This window comes from Phyllostomus discolor, chromosome 5, assembly GCF_004126475.2.
Source record: "Phyllostomus discolor isolate MPI-MPIP mPhyDis1 chromosome 5, mPhyDis1.pri.v3, whole genome shotgun sequence".
NCBI lineage: Eukaryota > Metazoa > Chordata > Mammalia > Chiroptera > Phyllostomidae > Phyllostomus > Phyllostomus discolor.
Window position 1 is genome coordinate 49,015,021 of NC_040907.2, and position 21,799 is coordinate 49,036,819.

General features: G+C 38.0%; 1 protein-coding gene across 21 annotated transcripts in view; it reads left to right on the forward strand.

Annotated features, from left to right (window-relative positions):
• Window positions 1-21,799, forward strand: part of SGIP1 (SH3GL interacting endocytic adaptor 1) — a 194,073-nt gene that overhangs the window by 160,706 nt on the left and 11,568 nt on the right. For all 21 annotated transcript variants that reach the window (XM_036026235.1, XM_036026239.1, XM_036026236.1 and 18 more), the window contains 2 exons: window positions 12,596-12,707; window positions 19,608-19,763. In XM_036026235.1, the coding sequence (XP_035882128.1) occupies window positions 12,596-12,707; window positions 19,608-19,763 (268 nt within the window). The remainder of the gene's footprint in view (window positions 1-12,595; window positions 12,708-19,607; window positions 19,764-21,799) is intronic.

The window sequence follows — 21,799 nt, forward strand, 5'->3', positions numbered from 1 at the left end:
ATTTAAGTCTGTTTCCTTCCCTGGAAATTGGAAAAGTGGTGGCATCTATTTTACAGGGTTGTAGTCAAGGTTAAATAGTTCACTACTGAGGTCAGTGCATGAGAAGTGCCCAATAATGATCAGCTCTGACCACTATTGTCCAACTTCACACATTGCTTACTTGTAACATGGCTGTGTTTTATTTAGATATCCTGCTTTGCAGCTTGGGTTGTAGCATTCTAGTCTTCTTTCCCATAAAACATCTGGCAATTTGATTTACTTTGAGTTGCTACACAGCCTCCCCACTTACCATCAGGGTCAGTGAGCAGGCTTTTCTTCGCTGCTTATGGCACAGGAGAATGATTTGGGAGCAGAATGCCTCCTCCCTGCAGTGCAGCCTGCCTCCTGCCTCCACCAGAGCCTGTCATTACAGCTGACTCGTTGAGACTAATGATCTGCCTAGTGATACTCTGGGGGGCGGGGGGTGCTTTGGGGAAGTGTGTTAATGCTGATGGAAGATGTGGAAGAAAGGTTACCAACTCTTTTATTAAAGGATTTATAAATCATGGCATTTCAGCAGATTTGACAAGTAATTTCAAACTTCCTGCGAGAAGAATGGAGAAGCCAAGAACCACCAGGGGAACTGCTTTACCATTGTGTGGTGGTTAGCTTTCGCCACAGGATAGGTGTTTATGATGTGTCTTCTAAGAGCTGTTCACAGACCAAGGGTACCCACCCACTATATTCTTGACTCCAACTTGCCCCTTTAGAGAGAACTGGCATATGAATGAAAAAAATGATTCAAACAGGTACTGTCAAGACTCAGGAGAATCTCCCATTTCTGAGCTCTTTTAATGTATGTTGAATGAATATATTTAATCAGTACCATATATACCCCTAACAGGCTTTAGTTAGTTACTTGTGAAAAGCCTTTATAAAGTACTCTACAAATGTAATCATTTCCTAAAATAATAATTACCACTAATGAATACTTAATATGTGCTAAGAGTTTTATATTCATTGCTTCATTTATTAAATCAAAGATTGTTTTGGGTTCATCAAGACATGGCATTTAAGATAGGTCATTGCCCTTAAGATTTTAATACTTTAGTTTCTTTATCTTGAAACATGTATGTGGTAATAATTTCTGCTAGAGCTTACACTTTCAGCAGTCCGGTTTTCGTACTTTTTCTTCCTCTTCTGGATCCGCTGTACCAAGTCACCAGGATATGAGTATGTATGGCTTCCCCTACAATCTGATTTAGAGGCTTGACATATGCCTCTGGAAAACCACAAAAGGTTATTCTGAGAAGTGTAACTAAGCAAGGGTGATGTTCGTTTTTCAAGGATGTTTTGGTGATGTTCGAGAATTGCAGTCATCATTGGAGAGGGTGAGTCCAGGAGGAGGAAGAATGAGTAGTTAATGCTGATTACTCTTTTCCTTAGATTTTTGCCTTTTTTGGACTCTGCTCACAGCCCTTACCCCATGAAACTGGCAGCTCAAACAGCAAGATTTCAGGCAATCATACAGCATTCTTTATGCTCTCTGTTCGTAAATCTCAACCCCTTAGGGGAATAACTTTCAGTAGCGTTCAAAATATTCAGCGTCTATTTTTTAACTGTAAGAACAGGAACTATTCAAGAAATAAAGGAAAGATTCCTATTTATAATATTTTTGTCACAACATGAAAGTATAATGCATGCTCATTATAGGAAATTTAGAAAAACAGAAAAGTTTAAAGAAAATGAAATAATTTATAATTTAATAACTATAAATAACCACTGCTGTCACTTTGGTTATTTCCTTTCTAAGATTATGCATATGTATGTGACTGTGTGTATGTGTAGTTTATATTTCATACATCATAGAATTATGCATCCTTTTATTTTATTTTTTTAAGATTTTATCCATTTATTTTTAGAGAGGGGGAAAGGGAGAGAGAAAGAGAGGAAGAGAACATCAATGTGTGGTTGCCTCTAACATGCCCCCAACTGGGGACCTGGCCCACAAACCAGGCATGTGCCCTGACTGGGAATTGAACCCGTGACCCTTTGGTTCCCAGGCCAGTTCTCAGTCCACTGAGCCACACCAACCAGGGCTGCATCCTTTTATTTTAACATATAGTAATGTCCCCCATGCCATTAATACATATTTGAAAATAACCCCATAGTTTGGTTTATTTTAATTATGACATTGGCTTAAGTACACGACTTTTAAAAATCCAAACAATGTGGGAAAATGTAGATGAAAGAGTAAATACAGAGAAAGAAAGAAGTCTTACCATTTGCAGTAACATGGATGGATCTTGAGGGCATTATGCTAAGTGCAATTAGACAGAGAAAGACAGATACTGTACAGATCTTATATGTGGAGTCTAAAAAATAAAGTCAACCTCATAGAAACAGAGAGTAGAAAAACGGCTGCCAGAGGCTGAGGGGTGGGGAATAGGGAGAGGTTGGTACAAGGGTAGACTTTCAACAATATGATGAGTAAGGTCTGAGGAGCTAATGCAAGCATGTGGACTATCGTTGACAACACTTTATTGTACAACTGAAAATGGTAAGAGAGCGTAACTGAAATGTTCTCTCAAAAAAGGAAAAATATGTGAGGTGATGGATGTGTTAACTAAATTGGGAAGAATCCTTTCAATGTTAACAGTTTTATTTCTCAGTTAATACCTCAATAAAGCTAAAGGAAAGAAAAGATTCTGGAACTTAAAAAAAAAAAAGTAACTACAACCATGAGAGCACACTGTTGAGAAATTAGTAGAGATAACATTTTTAATGTTTGGTGAAAAAAATTTTAATTGAGTTTTAGAGAGAAAGAGGAATGGAAAGAGAAAGAGACAAACATTGATTTGTTGTTCCACTCACTTATGTATTCATTGGTTGCTTCTTGTATGTGTCCTGACTGGGGTTAGAACCCACAACTTTGGTGTATCAGAATGACTCTCTAAGCAACTGAGCTACTTGGCCAGTGCTGGTGAAAATTTATAAATGAAATTCTCTTTGTATATATCTATACCCACACATACACATACACATACACACACACCTCATTTATTTGAAGGTCATGTAAGAAGTCATCCATTGAAATATGTTCTATTCATTTAATAACAATTTTTCAGGTACAAAATAAACTTATTAACCATCAGAAATCAAGTCTAAACCTATATTATATTCAAAATTCAATATACATCTAAATTCCTTCTGGCATCAGCAGTTAGGTTTAATGTCGTAGTGACCTGATGCTTTTTTTCCTGCATGTTCATAATAATGACCTCTTTATCCTCTTTGACAGCGATAGTTTAATCTTGAAAGTCACTTAGGAGTTTTTGACAGATACAGTTTCAACACCTCAGTTATATATTCTTTTATGATGTGTAATTCAGTTATAACCTACTTCTTTCATCTTTCAAAATTCTGTACTTTAGAATTCAAAGAATATGAGAGTTTCGTCTGCCTGACGTTGCATGTGACAGTTTATCATTGCATACTAACAACTTTTCACTTTATTGCTGCATCAAATGGAATCTTTAAAAAAAAACATTCAGAGGGGAAGAGTCCAAATGTAAGTTAAAATTTGGTCACACGACAGGTTTTCAGTTCAAGTAGTTCAAATCGACCTAGGACACCGTGAGATGAGCTGGTAACTACTGTGGATAATTCCGACAGGTACAAGCAAAGGTGGGAGTGGAACATGCTTTGTTAGCAGCTACCAAGTTTCTTCTGACATTGATTACAAGATACATCTCAATTTCAGAGATGTTAAAGTGTTTTCAAAAGTATGTTTCTTATAATAAAAGAAATAGGTTATGTACAGTTTTATGCAAATAGAATATATAATCTGTTCTGTAGCTGTCAGTCAATAGTAGCCATTTCAATTTACTGTATGCAGTGTGTGTGTATACATGTGTACACATATACACCTATATGTAATCATGTTGATGGTTCCACAATATCATATTATATGAATGTACCTATCTTTTATTAATGGATATTTAGGTTTTTAGCCCCTTTTTTGGCTCTTTGACAAATGGTACAGTGAACAGCCTTAAACCTATATCCTCATGTATGTGTCTGAATGTGTCCTACAGAGAAGTTGTTAAAAATGGAATTGCTATGTTAAAGGGATGCGTATTTTAAATATTACTACATATTACTAAACGTCACTCCAAAATGTTCATGCCAGCGTTACGACTAGCAAGTTTTCCATTCCCTTATCAACGCAGAGTTATGTCGGTGTTTCCACCTTCTCCAGTCTAATAGACGAAATGCAATATGTAACTGTCTTTGGCTTCATTGTTAATTACTGAAAACTTAAATGTCTGCATCACATTTCATTGTCATAATTCATGGTTTATTTCACTTCAATTATTAGGCATTTAAATAGCTTCAAGGTGTCTCACATGCAGTGAACATCTTTGCACATATCATGATTCCTTGGCCTTAAAATATTTTCTTCCAGTGAATTCTTAAAATTGGAACCATGGGCTAAAGTTATGAAACTTTTAAATGTTCGTGGTACACATTGTTGCACAGTTTTCTAGAAGATTATACCAATTGTTACTTCCACCCTTATGTCACAGTGCCTGTTTCATTATATTCTCACAAGCAGGAAGTATTTTCTAATCTGAAAAAGTTAAACATTCTTTCCCTGTGTGGCATTTCTTTGATTATGAGTGAAGCTGAACTAGTTTTCATACTTTTGTATTAATTATGGTTTTTCAGTGAATATATTGTTCTCTTTTTTAAAGGTCTTTATGTTTCCCATTTGTAAAAGACTCTAACAGAGTAATACTGCTAGTGCTGTGAACTCCAAAGCCATAGCTTAAAGTAGCAGCCACTTTTCTGGAAATATACACCAGACATTTCATAGAAAAGCATACTCTGCCTGCCCAACGTGCTTGAGTGTCTATTTTGGAACCTCAAATTCTCTGCACTCCTTAACCAGACTCCTCGGTTTTTCTCTTGGTGCTCATGGACCCGTGTCATGGTCCCCTTCCATTGTATTCTGGCCCTGCCCCTGTGCAGTTTGAAGTCTAGACCAGGCTTGCCCTGGGTTCTCAGACTGTGTCCCCTGATGGTACGTGCCCCTTTCCTGCCTCAGTTCAGGGACAGCCTACGTTGCTCACGGGAGAGCACCTCTCCTAGCTTGACCACACTCTCAAGCCTCCCTTTCCTGTACTCTGTTCCTTTGTATGGTCCTCACTAGATATGCTCCCCAGCTGTCCTGATTAGATCACCCATAACTATGGCACTGCAGATACTATACCCTCAGTGTAAGCTTGAAGAAAAACAGAAACTGTTATCCTTCAGCAAAACCATTGCCTTAGTGTTTCTTCCAGAAGAGTTGATGAGGTGTATGAGGTCATGAACATCCATGGCCCTTTTAAAACTATAAGCCAATGCTTCTCAAACTTTTTTTTCTTTATCCCCCATCTCTGACCCAGGGAGCCTTACTAGAACTTTGTTTTTCCATAATTGCTCCCCAGTAGAATTTTAATATCACAGATGTTCTGTACATGTTGTTATGTACTGTATGTATATCTGTGTGCTTTATATATTAAAAAGTAAGATTTCTTTTACCTTTCTCCAAGAACCAATTTTCACCTCCCTTGGGGTGATACAGCTCCACTGAGAATTCCTGTTGTGCATCCAGCTGGGTCCTGGAGCAAAGCATACTAACATGAATGGGCAAATACTCATAAGACAGGGTAGGGTTTAATAATACAATTGAAGTTAGATCTGGTTTTTACTCCCAACACATCACTTACTGTAGAGCAAGTTACCTTGAGCAAAATATATAATAATGGTAAAATACTTCGAGGAGATGTTTTGAGAATAGAAGACACATGAATGTGAAGTATTTAGCACAGTGGCCATCACATGAGTGCTCTACATAATGTGGAGGAAGATGGTGACGGGGTAGGAGGGAGCAGATTCCACCTGCCCCTACACACGGGAGAAAACCCTAGCTGGTCTACGGAGGAACAGAGCAAACAGCCAGCAGTACCCCAGCATATATGAAAACAAGAGACCAAAAATTGTAGCAGACACATGAGTGCTCTACATAAATCACCTCGTGATAGCATTACTTATATTCTTTGTAGGACCATTTTCTATCTGGCTCAGCTTCCAATGTGTGATCAAATACATTCTCAGTGCTATTTATATGGAATTGTCTAGAATTTGGTCATGTGAGTTCTCATACCGAAGACATTTCATTATGGCTTTGTCTCCTCCCTTATGTCCATTTTTAACAACGGTCCTTGTGTTGATTCTGTTTGATGTGACTTTGATGATGAAAACAAAGTATAATTAGTTTTTCCATTTTCTGACTCATACATTATTTTAAGATATTAATTAATTAGTACATTAATGTTGGATAACAGTTTGGGAACTCTAAGCAAAGACCCAGTTTGAAGAAAATTCTCTATAAAACAACAAAAATGTCTGCTGATCATATGTTTCTAGACATAGTGGAATTTGAAAAGCAAGAAATATAGGCTATGTATAGATATACATATTCATATAGATATGTATAGATATATAGGTGTATAGATATAGTTATATAGATATGTCTCTAGAACAGGTAAGCAGGGACTTATGAAGAGTGAAAAAAACTTTAATCCTATTTCATACCCAGAAATTCAATATCCTTCATTCTGCTTTATGGTAACTGACTTTCTTAAGTATGCTATCCTCCTTTTCATGAAGGTAAATGCCATGCACAATGAAAACCATGTAACAGGTATAACTCACCCAATGCCTCTGTAGGTCAAGATGAGACCTATGTGGCTCCTTACATGGAAAGAGCATAGAGTTAAGTGGACCTGCATTTGATCCTGACTCTACCACTTACTCTCCATGAAAATGTGGGAAATGACTACCCTCTCTCAGACCTGGTTTCTTGATCTGCAATATGTAGAAAGCGTACAGGATTCTGTGAACTCAGTGAAGATGTTGGGGTAAAGATATTGTCAATTAACAATAAAACTATTAATAACTAAATAAGAAAGAAAAATGGAAGCTTACATCATAGCTACTTCAAAAGAAAATCAGGAAATTGAGAAACCCTTAGGAAAGTTTACAAAATTCTCAATTAACTCTGTAATGATGGCTCACTTAATGATCGTGATTCAAAGCCAAATTTTAACCTAGACTGGTGTGCAGAGTTATAATACAACTTTATTGGAAAAATATGCCCTTCCTCAAAATATCAACACAAATCATTTTTGTTCTAAGAACCCATTAATTATTTGCTCATGTGTTAATTAAAGATACAAATACAGTTTATGAGAACTTAGAGTCCTAATTAAGCCTTTTATTACTACATATGAAATTTTAGGAACCATTTTAAGCAACTTTTTTTCATACTGACTATCCTTAGATAACAAGGATCTCCTATATCATATTTAACCTTCACAACCTCTGTCAAAGGTACTGTCTCCATTTTACAAAATGATGAATCTGAACTTTGGAGACGTTAAGGAATTTGTTCAAGGTCACACAGTAAATGATGAAGTCAGGATTCGAATTTAATTCAGTATGACTTTATACAGAATGTATTCTATAAATTATCATAGAATTGAATATAATTTATTTTTATTAATTTCATCTAATATCTGTTTTTTATAAAGCTAACCCAATCTCCACTCTCCGCTGCTTTATACAACTCCCATTCTTCTCTCTTCTCTTATATGTTCTGAGACTTCCTGTTGCTTACTCTGTCTCATCTCTGGCACTCTTACTCCTGGACATAAAGGTCACTCACCCGCCTTGATTACTGCTCCACTTTTATGCAGTGACCAGCAAGGGCGTGAAATGAGGTGTCTTCGCTAAACTCAGGATGCAAACATTGATTTATCTGTAAACTTTAATGTACTTTTACTCAATTTCTGTATCTGGGTATTTTGCTCTTCTTTTTTTTAATCTTTCTCTTTAAAAATGTCTCTCCCGTCTCTTTTTCCTTTAACATTTTATATACACAGTCTGTACTCCATACCCACCTTTATATTTCAATTGACTACTCAGGAAATGCTTTCACAAATTAAGGGCCTATCTTTTTTTTTTTTTTTAAGATTTTATTTAATTATTTTTAGAGAGGGAAGGGAGAGAGATAGAGAGAGAGAAACATCAATGTGCGGTTGCTGGGGGTTATGGCCTGCAACCCAGGCATGTACCCTGGCTGGGAATCGAACCTGGGACACTTTGGTTCCCAGCCCGCGCTCCATCCACTGAGCTACGCCAGCCAGGGCTAGGGCCTATCTTTTAAAGATTTCAATACTGTTATTAGGAATTTCTTTTTAGCTTTAAGGGGTGTGTGTGTGTGTGTGTGTGTGTGTGTGTGTGTGTGTGTGTGTGATCTTGCTTGGTAATGAGAGTCACAGAAAAATGCCTTTCAGAAAACATCCTCATACACTGAAGTCTCTGGGTGCTTTTCTCCATTACTCAGAACTCCCTAAGTGTGCATGCCAATTGCTTTCCAGGATTCTGAAGTTGCTGTTTTGTCAGAACTCCACAAGCTGACGGCAGCTACTCACCCTTCTGGGCTACTTCAAATGTGCCATCAGATGCCTATATAATTTTGTTCTCACTCTGTGTTCCTAGAGCAGAGTAGGCAAGAGTGTGGGATCCAGAGTCAGGCAGTCCTGTTTAGAAGTGGCATCGCAGTTGGGTTCTTGCTGTTTACTAACTGGGTGGCTATGGGCAAGGCTACTGAATGAGGTGAAACCTCAGTTTGCTCATCTGCAAAGCAAGGTTAATAATGATAGTAGCTTTCTTAGGGGTATTATCAGGATTAAGAGTTAATATAAGTAAAGCTCCTTGAATAATTCTTGGTAAAAACTTCAGAAGTTTTGTTGTTGATACTACTGTTTTTGTTAGAGCCAGGAGACCTAGGATTGATTTTCAGCTTAGTTGCTTACTACCAGAGTGACCTCTGGCTAATGAAATAGAGATAATTATACTGAACCTAATTATCCTTTCAATCTGTAAAGAACATAAAGCCATATTAGTGTCTGATATTTTATTTTATTAAAGGACTGACATCATAAAACTGTTTATACTTTGAATTCTTTAAAAATGATAATAATATCAAAAGTATAATATTAAACTATTTTCTAACTGTATATTGTGCCTTATCTTATAGTCTCCCTCCATATTATAAGCTTTGTGAAGGGAGGGGCATGTCTTAGACTTTTCTGTGTGTCCCTCAGCACCTAGTACCATGTCTAATTATTGCAGGAACTCACACCTGAATGGATCAAAAGACAAATATGCATTCATTCAACTTTTATCTCCTATTGATCCAAGCAACTTGAGATACAATAACCACCTAGGTAATATACAAAAAAATTAAGCATAAATGCATAGAATTCATTGGTCTTTGATAACAGAATTTTAGTGGTGGAAGAAACCTGAAAATTCTAGACCAGCTCCATGCTCATTTGAAGAAAGCCATTTGTGGTATCATTTCCCTTCATTTCTTACCAAAATACTTCAATGAACCAACTTTAATTCAACAACCTGAGTAAATTTTACCCTGATGAAATAACAGCTACAAAAATGACAATAACAATATTTCTTGAGTACATGCCATGCTAATGACTTCACAAATAGTATCCCATTTGATGTTCACCACAAGCCCTTAACATAGATACTATTATTTATTCTATTTTAAAGATGAGGAAACTGAGCGCAGAAATTAAAAAGCTTACTCCTGGTCATCCAGATTGTTGAGTGAAGGAGCCAGGATTCACAGCTAAGTCTGTATGACTTCAGGGCCCAAGTTTCCTTTTGTTAAGTCACAGAACAGTGCCCCTGTACTGCTTATTTGGTTATTGATCCTGGGTAAAAAAAATCTCAGTGTTATCACTTTATTAACTTAAGCTCTTGTTTGCGTATGTTATTGTTATAAATTTTTCCATATGTTTATGTCTTATTTCTGGAGAGTTTACATATTTGTGTTTCCACCATTGTCTTGCACATGGTAGAGGCTCAGTACACGTTTGACAGAGCCCCTCAAACTTCCAATGAAGAGATACTATTCTCAAAGCAGCTTATTTCTCTATTAGAAAGTTGTTCCTACTGTTTAATTTTTTTAAGTACTTGTAAACAACTTAAAAATTATAGAACTCTAGAACACAGATATTATGTGTTTTGTTGCCCTCATTGTATGGTTAAAGTTCATTGAATTGCCCAGGGTCACAATGCTATTCACTTGCAGATCCATGACCATGAACTCTTGTCCCTGGAGTCAATGTGTGGATATTATTTCAGATATTTCAAAATAGTCTCTAGTCCCCTCTTAGGCCACTAAGGCCATGATTTTTGAATTTTCACCATCTTAGATTCTCTTCTGATTTTAACCAGTTTTCTAATAATAGTATTAACAAAGATTCTCTAAGGTACTGCAGGGGAACAGAGCCCTTCATTTATTACTAATGGCATTTTAATTAACTATAATCTTTATGTAAAATAATCTGTCATTCTTAGTAGTCAAAATGCATCTGCCTATGGTTTGGTTATTCCACTTTGTAGTAATAAAACTACATCTTAAGAAAATAATTAAAAAGAAAAAGGAGACCAATTTATAAAAAGATGGATTTAAAATAGCTGCTACCTAGAAGTGGCTCAATGTTTGGAGAATATTTGTAGAATAATATAAACTTGTCAAAAATGCTATGTAGACCAGATAGAAATAAGGAAAATTATGTAATAAGTGAAAGAATTAAAATAAAAAATGACATATTAATTGCAATGTAAAGGGATATAAAGAAATTAGTTCTAAATCGTGGATCCTTTAAGATAAAGGGGTTTTTTGTGAAGTTTGGGTGTTTCCTCCTTCCCCGACATTATGATAAATCTCCTGCAGTCCCTGTAGGAGTGAGTGTAGAAGTGACTATAGCAGAGGAGAGAGTTGCTGGGGCGGGAGGAGGTGGGTCATGAAGGCAGATCTGGATCGGACTGCGTGTCTTCGTCTGTTACGACTACTATAACAAAATCCACAAACTGGGGTGGCTTACAAACAACAACAATTGATTTCTCACAATTTTGGAGACTTTAAGACCAAGGTCAGGATGCCAGCACCATTGGATTTTGGTGAAAGCCCTCTTCCAAGTTGCAGGCTGCCGAAGTCACCTGCAACTCACATGGGAGAAGGGACAAGCTAGCTCTCTGGGGCCTCTTTTATAAAGGCACTAATCCCATTCATGAGTGCTCCACCCTCATGACCTAATCGTCTCCCTAAGGCCCCACCTTTTAATATCATCTCCATGGGCATTAGGTCTTCAGCATATGAATTCTGAGGGTACATAAACATCCAGACTATAGCAATAGCTGCCACATTGGCTTACTTAGCAGAGAGTAAGAAAAAAAAAGTTACCAAGACTAGACATTAAAAGCCAAGGAAAGTTAGTAAAAGAAGAGACTAGCATGAACCAGAATTATCAAGAACTTTATTGAGTAGTGAGATATACAAAGGGTAGATTTTTTTCATAGCTAGAGAATAGGACAGAGGTGCTTAAGTCACTGACAATAAAAGGAAGAAGCATAACAGTCTGTGATGGGGTGGGGACAAGTACATGTTTTTGTCTGATAGGAACAAAGCGCTAGCATGGGAGATAATTAAATACTTAGAAATTACTAAAACTGTACTGTTCAGCACCATGCCTAGAGACTGATGACAAAGTTAACAATCCTAAACCTTGTTCCTTTTAGAAACCTCAAGTTATATTAAAACCATACAAGAAAATGTTTCATTTAAACAAACTGTATGACATAAGAAAAACATGAGCCCTATAGGGTGGCAGATCTAGATTTGAATTTTAGTTTTGCCACTTAACTAATTTTATTGTCTTGAGCAAGTCACTTACATCTTTGAGCTTCAGTTTTCTCTTCTGTAAACTAGGAATAGTAATGCTTATCCCACAGAGCTGATGTGGGGTTGAATGATATTATCCGTGTAGGGTATCCAGTGCAGTGCCAGTGTAGATGTTTAATAAACATGAGCACTGCTGTGATTTTTTAATAGTGTGAACCGGTGCATTTATGTGTTTGTGCTAAGTCGAGGTGTACATTTTGGTTGTGCATTTTTTGGACATGTAAGCTTAAGCCTACTTGATCTGAGGATAATTGAGAAATGACCCAGAATTTTTGGAATGAAAATACTCCTGAAAAGGCCAGTGGGTTATATAGTACTCCATGGCTTTTTGTCTCTTTAATATGAAGAAATGCTACAAGTTTTACAGGCAATAGAAAGCTCATATAGGAAGCTAATGATCTTTATTAACTACCTGCCATACAAACTGTCATGCAAATACTGCCTTATGCTTTATGCCAAACATTGAAAACCCCTAGGACTTTATTCTTCTGCTTGGATTTTTTCCTGTAATAAAATACACAACCGAATTAATTTCAAGTGTGTTTGTCTGTAAACCAGCCAAATATTTCTTTTTCAATACTTGAGCTTTATGTTGAATATACAGTTATTGTTCTTAGCACATTCCTTTTTTTCAGTAGTAGTTTTCAGTCTTTAATCCTTTAGTATAGTTCCACATATACTTAAATGCCTTTTATGCTGACATTAATGAAAGCTTTTCATTTCATGCAGGTTCTTCCAGGGGGCCTAGCCCCCTAACCATGGGGGCCCAGGACACCCTGCCTGTTGCAGCAGCATTCACAGAAACGGTCAACGCCTACTTCAAAGGAGCCGATCCAAGCAAGTAAGCCCGGGGCTTGGTCCAGTGTCATTTCCAATCTCTGACTTACTCAGTGGAGAATACCCTAAGTACAACTACTTAGTTCCTTGTCCGAAAACCAGAAGAAGTTCAGCTGACATTAACAAGTGGCATACCTTGAATGGAAGGGAAGATAGAATTATAAGTATTAATTCACTGCTTTTTAAAAAGTGATCCAAAAATTTCAATAGCCTAATACCTTACTATCCAGAGATCTCTGATTTAATTTTGCTTGCAAGCAACAGAAAACCCTAACTCAACCCTGTAAACAATGAGAAAATTTATTATCTCACAAAACTAAATGTCCAAATCATGTCTTTTATCACCCTCATCTTTTCTAGACTGGAGTCACTTACATATAAACTAAAATGACGGTGCATTGTACTAGAATATTTTTTTAAACTTCCTATAATACCCAGGGAAGAGAACAAGTTATATGCTACCTTTACTAGGTAAGGAAAAACTGGCCAAAAAATTTATAATCACAGCAAAGTAAATATTCTAGAGGAAAACGCACCACTTTCTATTTACAAGAACCTGATTTCACTTACATCGGTACATACTGGCGAGGGACTTGGCCTGAGTGTATACGTGATATAATTACATATTTTGTCTCCATATAAGGAGTTCCATGGAAAGGGTTCAGGAAGTCTATGGATTTCCTGGAATTATATTGCTTATCTTATGTATGTGTGCATATGTGCATTTGTCCATAGAGAGTGTCACATAGGGGTTCATGAGCCATGAAAAGGAGGAAAGAAAAAACAGTTAAGAGTGATTATTGGCCTACACTAAGACTAAATACCCAAGGCAAACTAGGTTCCACTTGTGTCACTAGTAGAATTCAGATCTGAATTTGATGGATAAACAAAGGACAAACCTTGATAGATCTCTACCTCAAAGACCTGTCAACCATCCTAAGGGTCATGTCATTTTAAATATCTAGGTCTTATTCTAAGCCCAGAGTATTGTAGAAAAACAAACACTGTGGACTGTGGTATCTTAGTCCATTTGGATTGCTATAACAGAACATCACACACAGGGTAGTTTATTTCTTACAGCTCTGGAGACTGGGAAGTCCAAGGTCAAGGAGGTGGCAGACTGAGTGTCTGATGAGAGCTGGCTTCCTGGTTCATAGACTGTCTTTTGCCATATAACATCACACTGTGGAAGGGGCTAAGGAGCTCTGTGGGGTCTCTTTCTTTCCTAAGGACACTAATCTCATTCATGACCTAATCACCTCCCAAAGGCCCCACCTCCAAATACTATCACACTGAGCATTAGGTTTCGGTGTCTGGCACTCTGGTTTATCACATGTCCTTTCTTCATCTTCAAAGCAGGAAGTTCATTTGCCTTGTCCTCATATCAATAGATGAGTTCGAACTGTTAGAGCATACAGGCGCCATGAGTTTATGTTGTATATACACCACATGGGTAAAACAGAGTGCTATAGGCTGAAGGCTTGTGTTCACCTGCCCCACTCCCCAGTTCGTATAATGAAACCTGTATTGGCAGTCAAGCCAAATTAATATTAGTGTTTTGCCTATGCCTTTCAATATGAACTGAGGTTTTGACTTGTGGGTGACTGCAAATATAGTCTGTTTTCAATTATACTGCCATAAACAGTTATAGTATATACTATATATTGGTAGATAGGAAATACAGTATATTTCTTTAAAATTATAAGATCTAAAATTTATGAACAGATCATGAAGTGGCATTCTTCTAAATTTAACTTCATCTCTAGGCAGTGAATCACTTTAGTTGTTATTCACTTTCAAGGAAATAAATTAAGTTCAAAAGTTTGATCATGGGGTGAGGGAGGAAGGAAGCAGGAGGTCAAAGCTGAACACAGCACCACATACACAGTGATGCAGAAAAGAAATGTGGATGGGCTTTTGCCTATGCTTCCCTCTCCTGCATAAAGCCTGCCCTTTTTGTGTACAGGCAATACACTGGAAACAGAAGTCTGCTGCTTTAATTATTTCATACTATGATATACAATCTATTTAAATTTAATTACACTTTTTCCCTGAGTATTCAGAACACCTGTAACAGGTATTCTGACATCTGAGTGTTTCTCAGTAGCTCATAAGCATGGAACTCCTTGGCTTTTGCAGCTGGCTGGGAAAACCCATCTCCCATTATTAGCTCCTATGTCAATACCCCCGGTACTAGAGATTAATTCTCTAATCCCCTAGAAAAATTTAGGATTCTCAGTTATATTCTGTCCCTCCTTCATCATCATATTTTGGTTAAGTGTTTGTCTTCCTGCTTAAAGTGCAGGTTTGGGCAAGGACCACATTTGTCCTGTTTCTCATTGTAGTGCATCCCATCATCCCTGGTACATTAAATAGGCACCCTGTGTATAATTGTTTGGTGTGCCAGGGTATACCAAACAGTTGCCCTGGCTTCTATGTTATGTACATTAGCTGTCCAAGAGCCTAAGACACACTACCTATCTTCACAATAGTAGTAGGTAAGATGTGTGCGAGAAACTACAAAATATTTTTCAAAAGAAAAAATCTGTACAGATGTCCACCGAAACTAGAGAAAAGAAAAAATTAAAAAGGTTGAATAGAGAGGATATTAAGGAAGGCTTCAGAAAAGCCTGCTTTTGAGCTGAGTGTTGAAATGTGAAAAAGAGTTTGCCTAGAACCTAGCCAACGAAAGGGATTATAAGGGAAGCTACATATGCACAGAGGTATGTTTGCTTGAAAAGAAGACCATGGGCTTAGTTATCAAAGCAGTACTTAGAAATCACATTTAATATGAGGTGACCTCACAGAAGTCAAATCCATACATTCTCTGGCCAAAACCAGCCGGCACGTCTTCTGACGGGCCAACATGCACTGCCTCTGGGAGAACCCAGTTCATAAGTCGCTTGGCCAGTTGACTTTGAACTTTTGCTGTTGTTGACGAATGTTTCCTTTGTAAGGATTCACATGACTTCAAAGTTTATTCATAAATTTTGTTAATATTTCTCTAATGAGTATTTTAGATTTCCATAATTCAAACTCACATAAAATGTGTACTGATAAGAACAATCATTAAGGTTAAAAAAAAAAGATTTTCCTTTAGCGAATATAGGTTGAAAACATTAACTTTTATACAGAAAATATCAGATCAACTTCGACATTGCATGGATTGCTAAATCAGCAAAAGCCTGACTCTGCCAGACTTTTCTGATGCAGCTCAGAAACGCAAGGGAAGCGAGGAGCCTGGGGTTGACTGCTGCTGCTCTTCACCCAGCACCGTGCGCCCTCTGGAGGCAGGGGCTGTTTGCTCGTCTCATTATCTCCCACTGAAAAACCTCATGCACAGAAGTCAATAAATGTTTACTGACTAATCTCCACCCCTCACTGACTTGCTTTCAAAGAGAAATTGATCCCCCACCAAGACACTGCCTAGATCTCATTTTGAGCAACCTGGAAAAGAAAGTGAACAGCTTTCCTACCAGTTAAAAAATGTTTGAGCCAACACTGCTAACAACAACATGCTCAGTGATGGCACGTGCTAAAGTCTGATTTAACAAGTGCTCTAATTATACCTGTTGTCAAGTGATATTCTGTGTGTTCACATGTTATAAAACGTAAAGAGTAGACTCAGCCTGAAATGAAGTGCAGGCTCTGCACCAGTTTAGCACCAGTAAATCAAGCAAGGTTTATGGATCTAAAGATAGAGAAGGAAGCCTGCAGAGCAGGCACCAAAACTGGGAGCTCATCGATAGTCGACAGAAGAGAGGAGGTACAAACTTCCAGAAACCAGAATTCTCATTCAGAGTAGTGCACAGTTATAGATGAAGACATCTGAGGGGAGAGGTAGCACACAGCATATTTAGGAAGCTCACATGCCTTCCACCTCTACCCCAAACCCAGCCCTGTATATACAAGCCTATAGAAGTTCTTCATATAAGCTATTTTGACTGTGACCCAGGACCACCTCACCTGAGCCCCACATATTTCTCCAAACACAGCTCTGCAGTATACAGAGTACACTGGACCAATGGAGTTCTCTGTACTTGGGCGTGAGCAACGTTTTAATTCATTGACCTCGGTTTCCCTGGAAAGTACATTTCTGAACTTAAAGTTGTAGAACTGTTACAAGAGTCAATTGTCCAGATGTATGGAGAAATTATAAATAACTCACTCATTTTATATGTTTACTCTTTCCCAAAGAAAAACAATCCTTTTGAGATTTCTGCTTCTAGCCAAGGTTGGGTAGCAGGGATTGATTTACTCTTCCACCTGAAAACCCCTGGAAAGCAGACAAATATACAAAGCACTGATTTGCAAAGGACAGTGACTCTGAAAGGATTAGGTATTGCCACATAATTGGTGCAGTTTACCTCTTTGAGAGTGTCCAGACCATGGCATAAGGATTGCCCAGCAGATGCCCAGCTGTTCATGGGGACGTGTCTCACTGAGATACTCCACTACAAGACTGACTGAGGGGGATGCCAGAGGAAGCTAGTGGCATGGCTGGCCACCATGCACTGCAGGAGCTGGCTGTGGAGAAGGTGCATACACAGCAGGACCCTGAAGCCGAAAATTTCACTTGCATTGCAGGATCAGGGCACTGGGGCAGCCCAGCTACATGCCCTACAGGAGTCAGATGCTAGGGAAGCTACTGTGCTGCTGGGCGCAAACAAAGGCTCATGGGCTGCAATACCTATGCACCTTTGGGTGCCACAGGCACTTCGGGAGCCCAGCACTAGATAAGCCGTGTAGACTGCAGGAGCCTGCCTAGCAAGCACACTGGACCCAGAAAGGAAAACCCTGTCCTCCTGCAGTGTCTTTCCAGCGCCCTCTAATGACAAAGCTTAATATGGTGCCTACTGGCAGAGAAAAAAATGTATAAAGGGCCCATTATTAATTTTCTCACAGCTAGCAGTGAAAGGTGAATTGGAGCTACACTGATTTTATGTATAAATTGACACAGTAATTATAAATTTCATATGGAAGTGCAAAGGACCTACCATAGCCAAAACAACTTTGAACAAGAACAAAGTTGTTAGAATAACATCACGTGGTTTCTATTACAAAGCCACAGTAATAAAGACAGTATAGTATTGGTATACAGACAGACAAAATAGACCAATAGGACAGAAAAGAGAACCCAGAAAAAGTTCACACATACACGAACCACTGAACTTAAACAAAATTGCCACCTGGAGAAATTCAGTGAAGAAAGAATTGTCTTTTTAGAGCAAATGGTGCCAGAACAATTAGATAGTCGTATCCACACACTAAAACTGAACCTGATCCATACCTCACACCTTATACAAAAGCTGAGTAAAAAATAGATCATGAAGCTAAATGTAAAAATTAAAATTAAAAAACTTCTAGAAGAAAATATAGTTGAAAGTTCTGTGACGTTGGACTTAGCAAAGATAGGACCCCAAAAGAGTAAATTGATTGACTACAATCCGTAAAAATAAATAGATGAATTAAAAACTTCTTTTCAAAGGTACTCTTAGGAAAAAGAAAAAAACAAGCCACAAACTTGGGGAAAAAATCTTTACAAAGCATGTATCTGATCAGCGATTTGTATCTGGAATGTATAAAGAACTCCCAGAATCAATAAGAGAACAGAAGACTCAAATTTAAAACTTGGCACAAAATTGGTGCAAACATTTCACCAAAGTAGTTAACTGATGACAAGTGAGCACACGAGAAGATGCTTAAGATCATTAGCCATTAGGGAAGAAAATGAAAACAACAAGGTGCCGCTGGTCACCTGTTAGAATGGCAAAAATTAAAAAGACCCTACTCAGTGTTGGTCAGTGTTGATGAGCATGTGTACAAACTGGACCTCTCTCACACAGCTGTGTGTTATACTTTAGAAAATGGTTTGACAGTCACTTAAAAAGTTAAAGGTACACCTGCCACGTGATCCAGTGACTCCACTCCTGTACAGGAGAGGTGAGAGCGTGCAGCCGCACAAGGACTTGTGCACACACATTCATCACAGCTTTATTTGTAATGTGCCAAAACTGGAAAGAATGCAAATGCTCACAGGCAAATGGATTTTTCCAAAAACCTACAGTATTATCTATATGCTACCCAGCAATAAAAAGTCATGAACTATGGATGGTCACACTACATGTATGACTCTCTAAATAATTGTGCTGAGTAGAAGAAGCAAAACCCAAAGAAAAATCACATACGTTCTGATTCTGTTTGTAGAAAGTGCAAACTAATGCATAGTGTTGGAAAACATGTTAGCAACAGCCTAAGGATGAGGAGTGGAAGGATGGAGAGGGGCAGGGGAGAGGATTACAAACACTCATGAGTGGATAGGTCATTATCTTGAATGTGTGAGGGTTCACATGTGTTTACTATGTCAAAAATTATGGAATTTTACATTATAAATATATCATTTATTATATGTCAATTATACCTTGAAAAAAAGCTTTTTTTGAAAAAGAAAAGAATTATTCTTCCTCCTAAATTGTTATCCTACTGTGTTAACTTATGTGTTAGCTGATGTTACCATTTCATCCAAACAGAGTTAATGGAGTGAGGACCCGTGAAGGTGGAAGCTCAGGTTTACCTCAGGAGCACACGAAAGAGCTCGCTCAAGGCAGCAGTCATGTCCTCAGGAGAACTACAGTCCCAGTGAATAGTGTGATAACATTGAGCAATTTGTTTATTTATTCATTTTTTTAGGTGACTGGGCAATGATCGAATCTTTATTGTAGTTTTTTCAGTACCATTCAGTCCCCTTATACCTGCCTCCCCCCAGCAACCACCAAACTGTTGTCCACGTCCGTGAGTCCATGTGATACTGTTACATCACTCTTCTTTTTCACAGCTGTTTTGGTTCACAGCTTACTGACCTGGGCTCCCTCTCTCTTTCCTCTTATGTGCTTTGACGTACCAGATGTATTGTGAAGATTACTGGAGAAATGGTGTTGTCCTTCCCTGCCGGCATCACCAGACACTTTGCCAACAACCCATCGCCAGCTGCCCTGACTTTTCGGGTGATAAATTTCAGCAGGTTAGAACACGTCCTGCCAAATCCCCAACTTCTCTGCTGGTAAATATATTTTGTACAGATTTTTTAGACATGTGTGTAGCGTAGCACTTTATACATAGATGAGGGAGGGATAAACCTTAGCAAGGGAGTAACACTGTAAAGCAATCACTGCTACTCAGATGTGTGTGGATGCAAACTCAGAATTTTTACCAGCTCTCGAAGTATTTTGTGGTTGTGTGTGTCTGTGCACATATGTATTTCAGTGGCTGACTACTTCAAGTGGCTAGAGAGACATTTAGAGTAATAAAACCTGTATTAGTGACTATTCATTTATTGTCAGTTTTACTGGTCTTCAGTAGACAATGGATGAGGATGGTGGCAAATGAACCCAATAAAAGGAATAAAATTCATTTGTTGTATTAGCATCTTTAAAGTCAAATGGTATTTGAACTGTTAGTTACTCTTCACATGAGCATTAAAATCTTTTCTGTGAAATATAACTTCATTGTAATGGTAATTGTTTTGATGGAACTGTACATTTATTATATCGAAGATAATGCGTATTTGGATATACTTCTTCACATTTTCTTACTACTACGTCTAAATATGATGTCCTTATCGTATATACACACAAGTACATTCACACAAACATACACACACACATGCTATTAAAAACAATCAACTATACAAGTTAATTACTGGCAGTGTTATCAAATCCTGATATTCCATATAAAAATTTCTCTCTAAAGTGGCTACATTTTCCCTTTTTGTGACCTCCCTTATCCAAATGACCTCTGTCATTTTGCTGGACGACTGAAATTGCTTCCCTCCCTCCCTCTGTGCATTCATTCAGTCTTGCCTCTCTCCTACATTTTTTACACAACAGCCAAATGACATTGTATGGGGTGAATTATGTCGTCCTTGCTCATAGTCCTCCAGAGGCTCCACGTTGCATCTGTACCAGAATCCAGACTTGTTACCATCACCTCTGAGACCGTATGTCATCCACCCTTGTCTTCTTCTCCATCCTCATCTCCCATCATCCTGCGTCAGAATCCCTGTAGCTTCAGCCAGACATGCCAGTCTTAGAAACAGACTGAGTCCTTTCCCACAAAAAGACTCTGTATGCTTGTTTCCTCGGCCTCCAACACTGTTTCCGCCCTCCTTCACCTGACTGCTACTCATCCTCTGCTCCTCTCTGCCTCCCTCAACCGTCTCACTCTCCTCCCCACTCCCCGACCAAACTAAATTGTTAAACAAGTCCCCTCATTATTCTCTCTCCAGGTACCTTTTGTCACACTTACTAAAACTACTCATTGTGAATCTGTTGGTATTTCTTCATTCATCTACTTCCCCACTTGAATGGAAAATCCATGATCGAATGAACACATCTATTAGTTCACCTCCGTATCCTCAGAACCATCCTCTGTGCCTGGCATCTAAGAAAGATTTGAGTAATATTTGTTGAATGAATGAACAACTCAGCCATAATTTAAAGAATTTATCAAGCCAGATAATTATGTAGAAATAACTAAAGATTGTTGGTATTTGGAGTTTGAGGACCAGTTTAGTCACTCATTCTCTTTCCCAAATGAGGCTTTTTCTTTCCAGGGGTGAAAACACAGTCACAGGTCTTTCGGGTGATTTTGCCCAGATCGTTTCCTCCTCTTGGGTCCTTGCCATGGCTTCACTGAGCTGCCAAACTCAGTTCCAGGTTTAAAAGTGAGAAAGTAATGATCATCCATTAAATGAAGAATAAATGTGAAATGATTGAGATTGGAAATTAAAAACTTCTTAATTCAGTTTCCCTCCATGTTTTTGGTGCACTTTAAGCTAGTTAATTTTTTTTTGAGATTCCTCCATCCAAAATCAGGAATTATGTGCCTCTGTTTCACCAGCATGTTTGTAAACATGACTGGTGTGATAGTTATAGCTTTTGTTACATTTTCAGGTAGTTATGTTGCCAGGTTTTTAGGCATATATACAGGAACTTTATACTTGTGTTAATATATCTGTCTTACAAATTGAATTAAATATCACTCTGAGAATATTTTTCTTTAACAAAAATTATGTAGAGTCTTTTATTATTTGCTAAA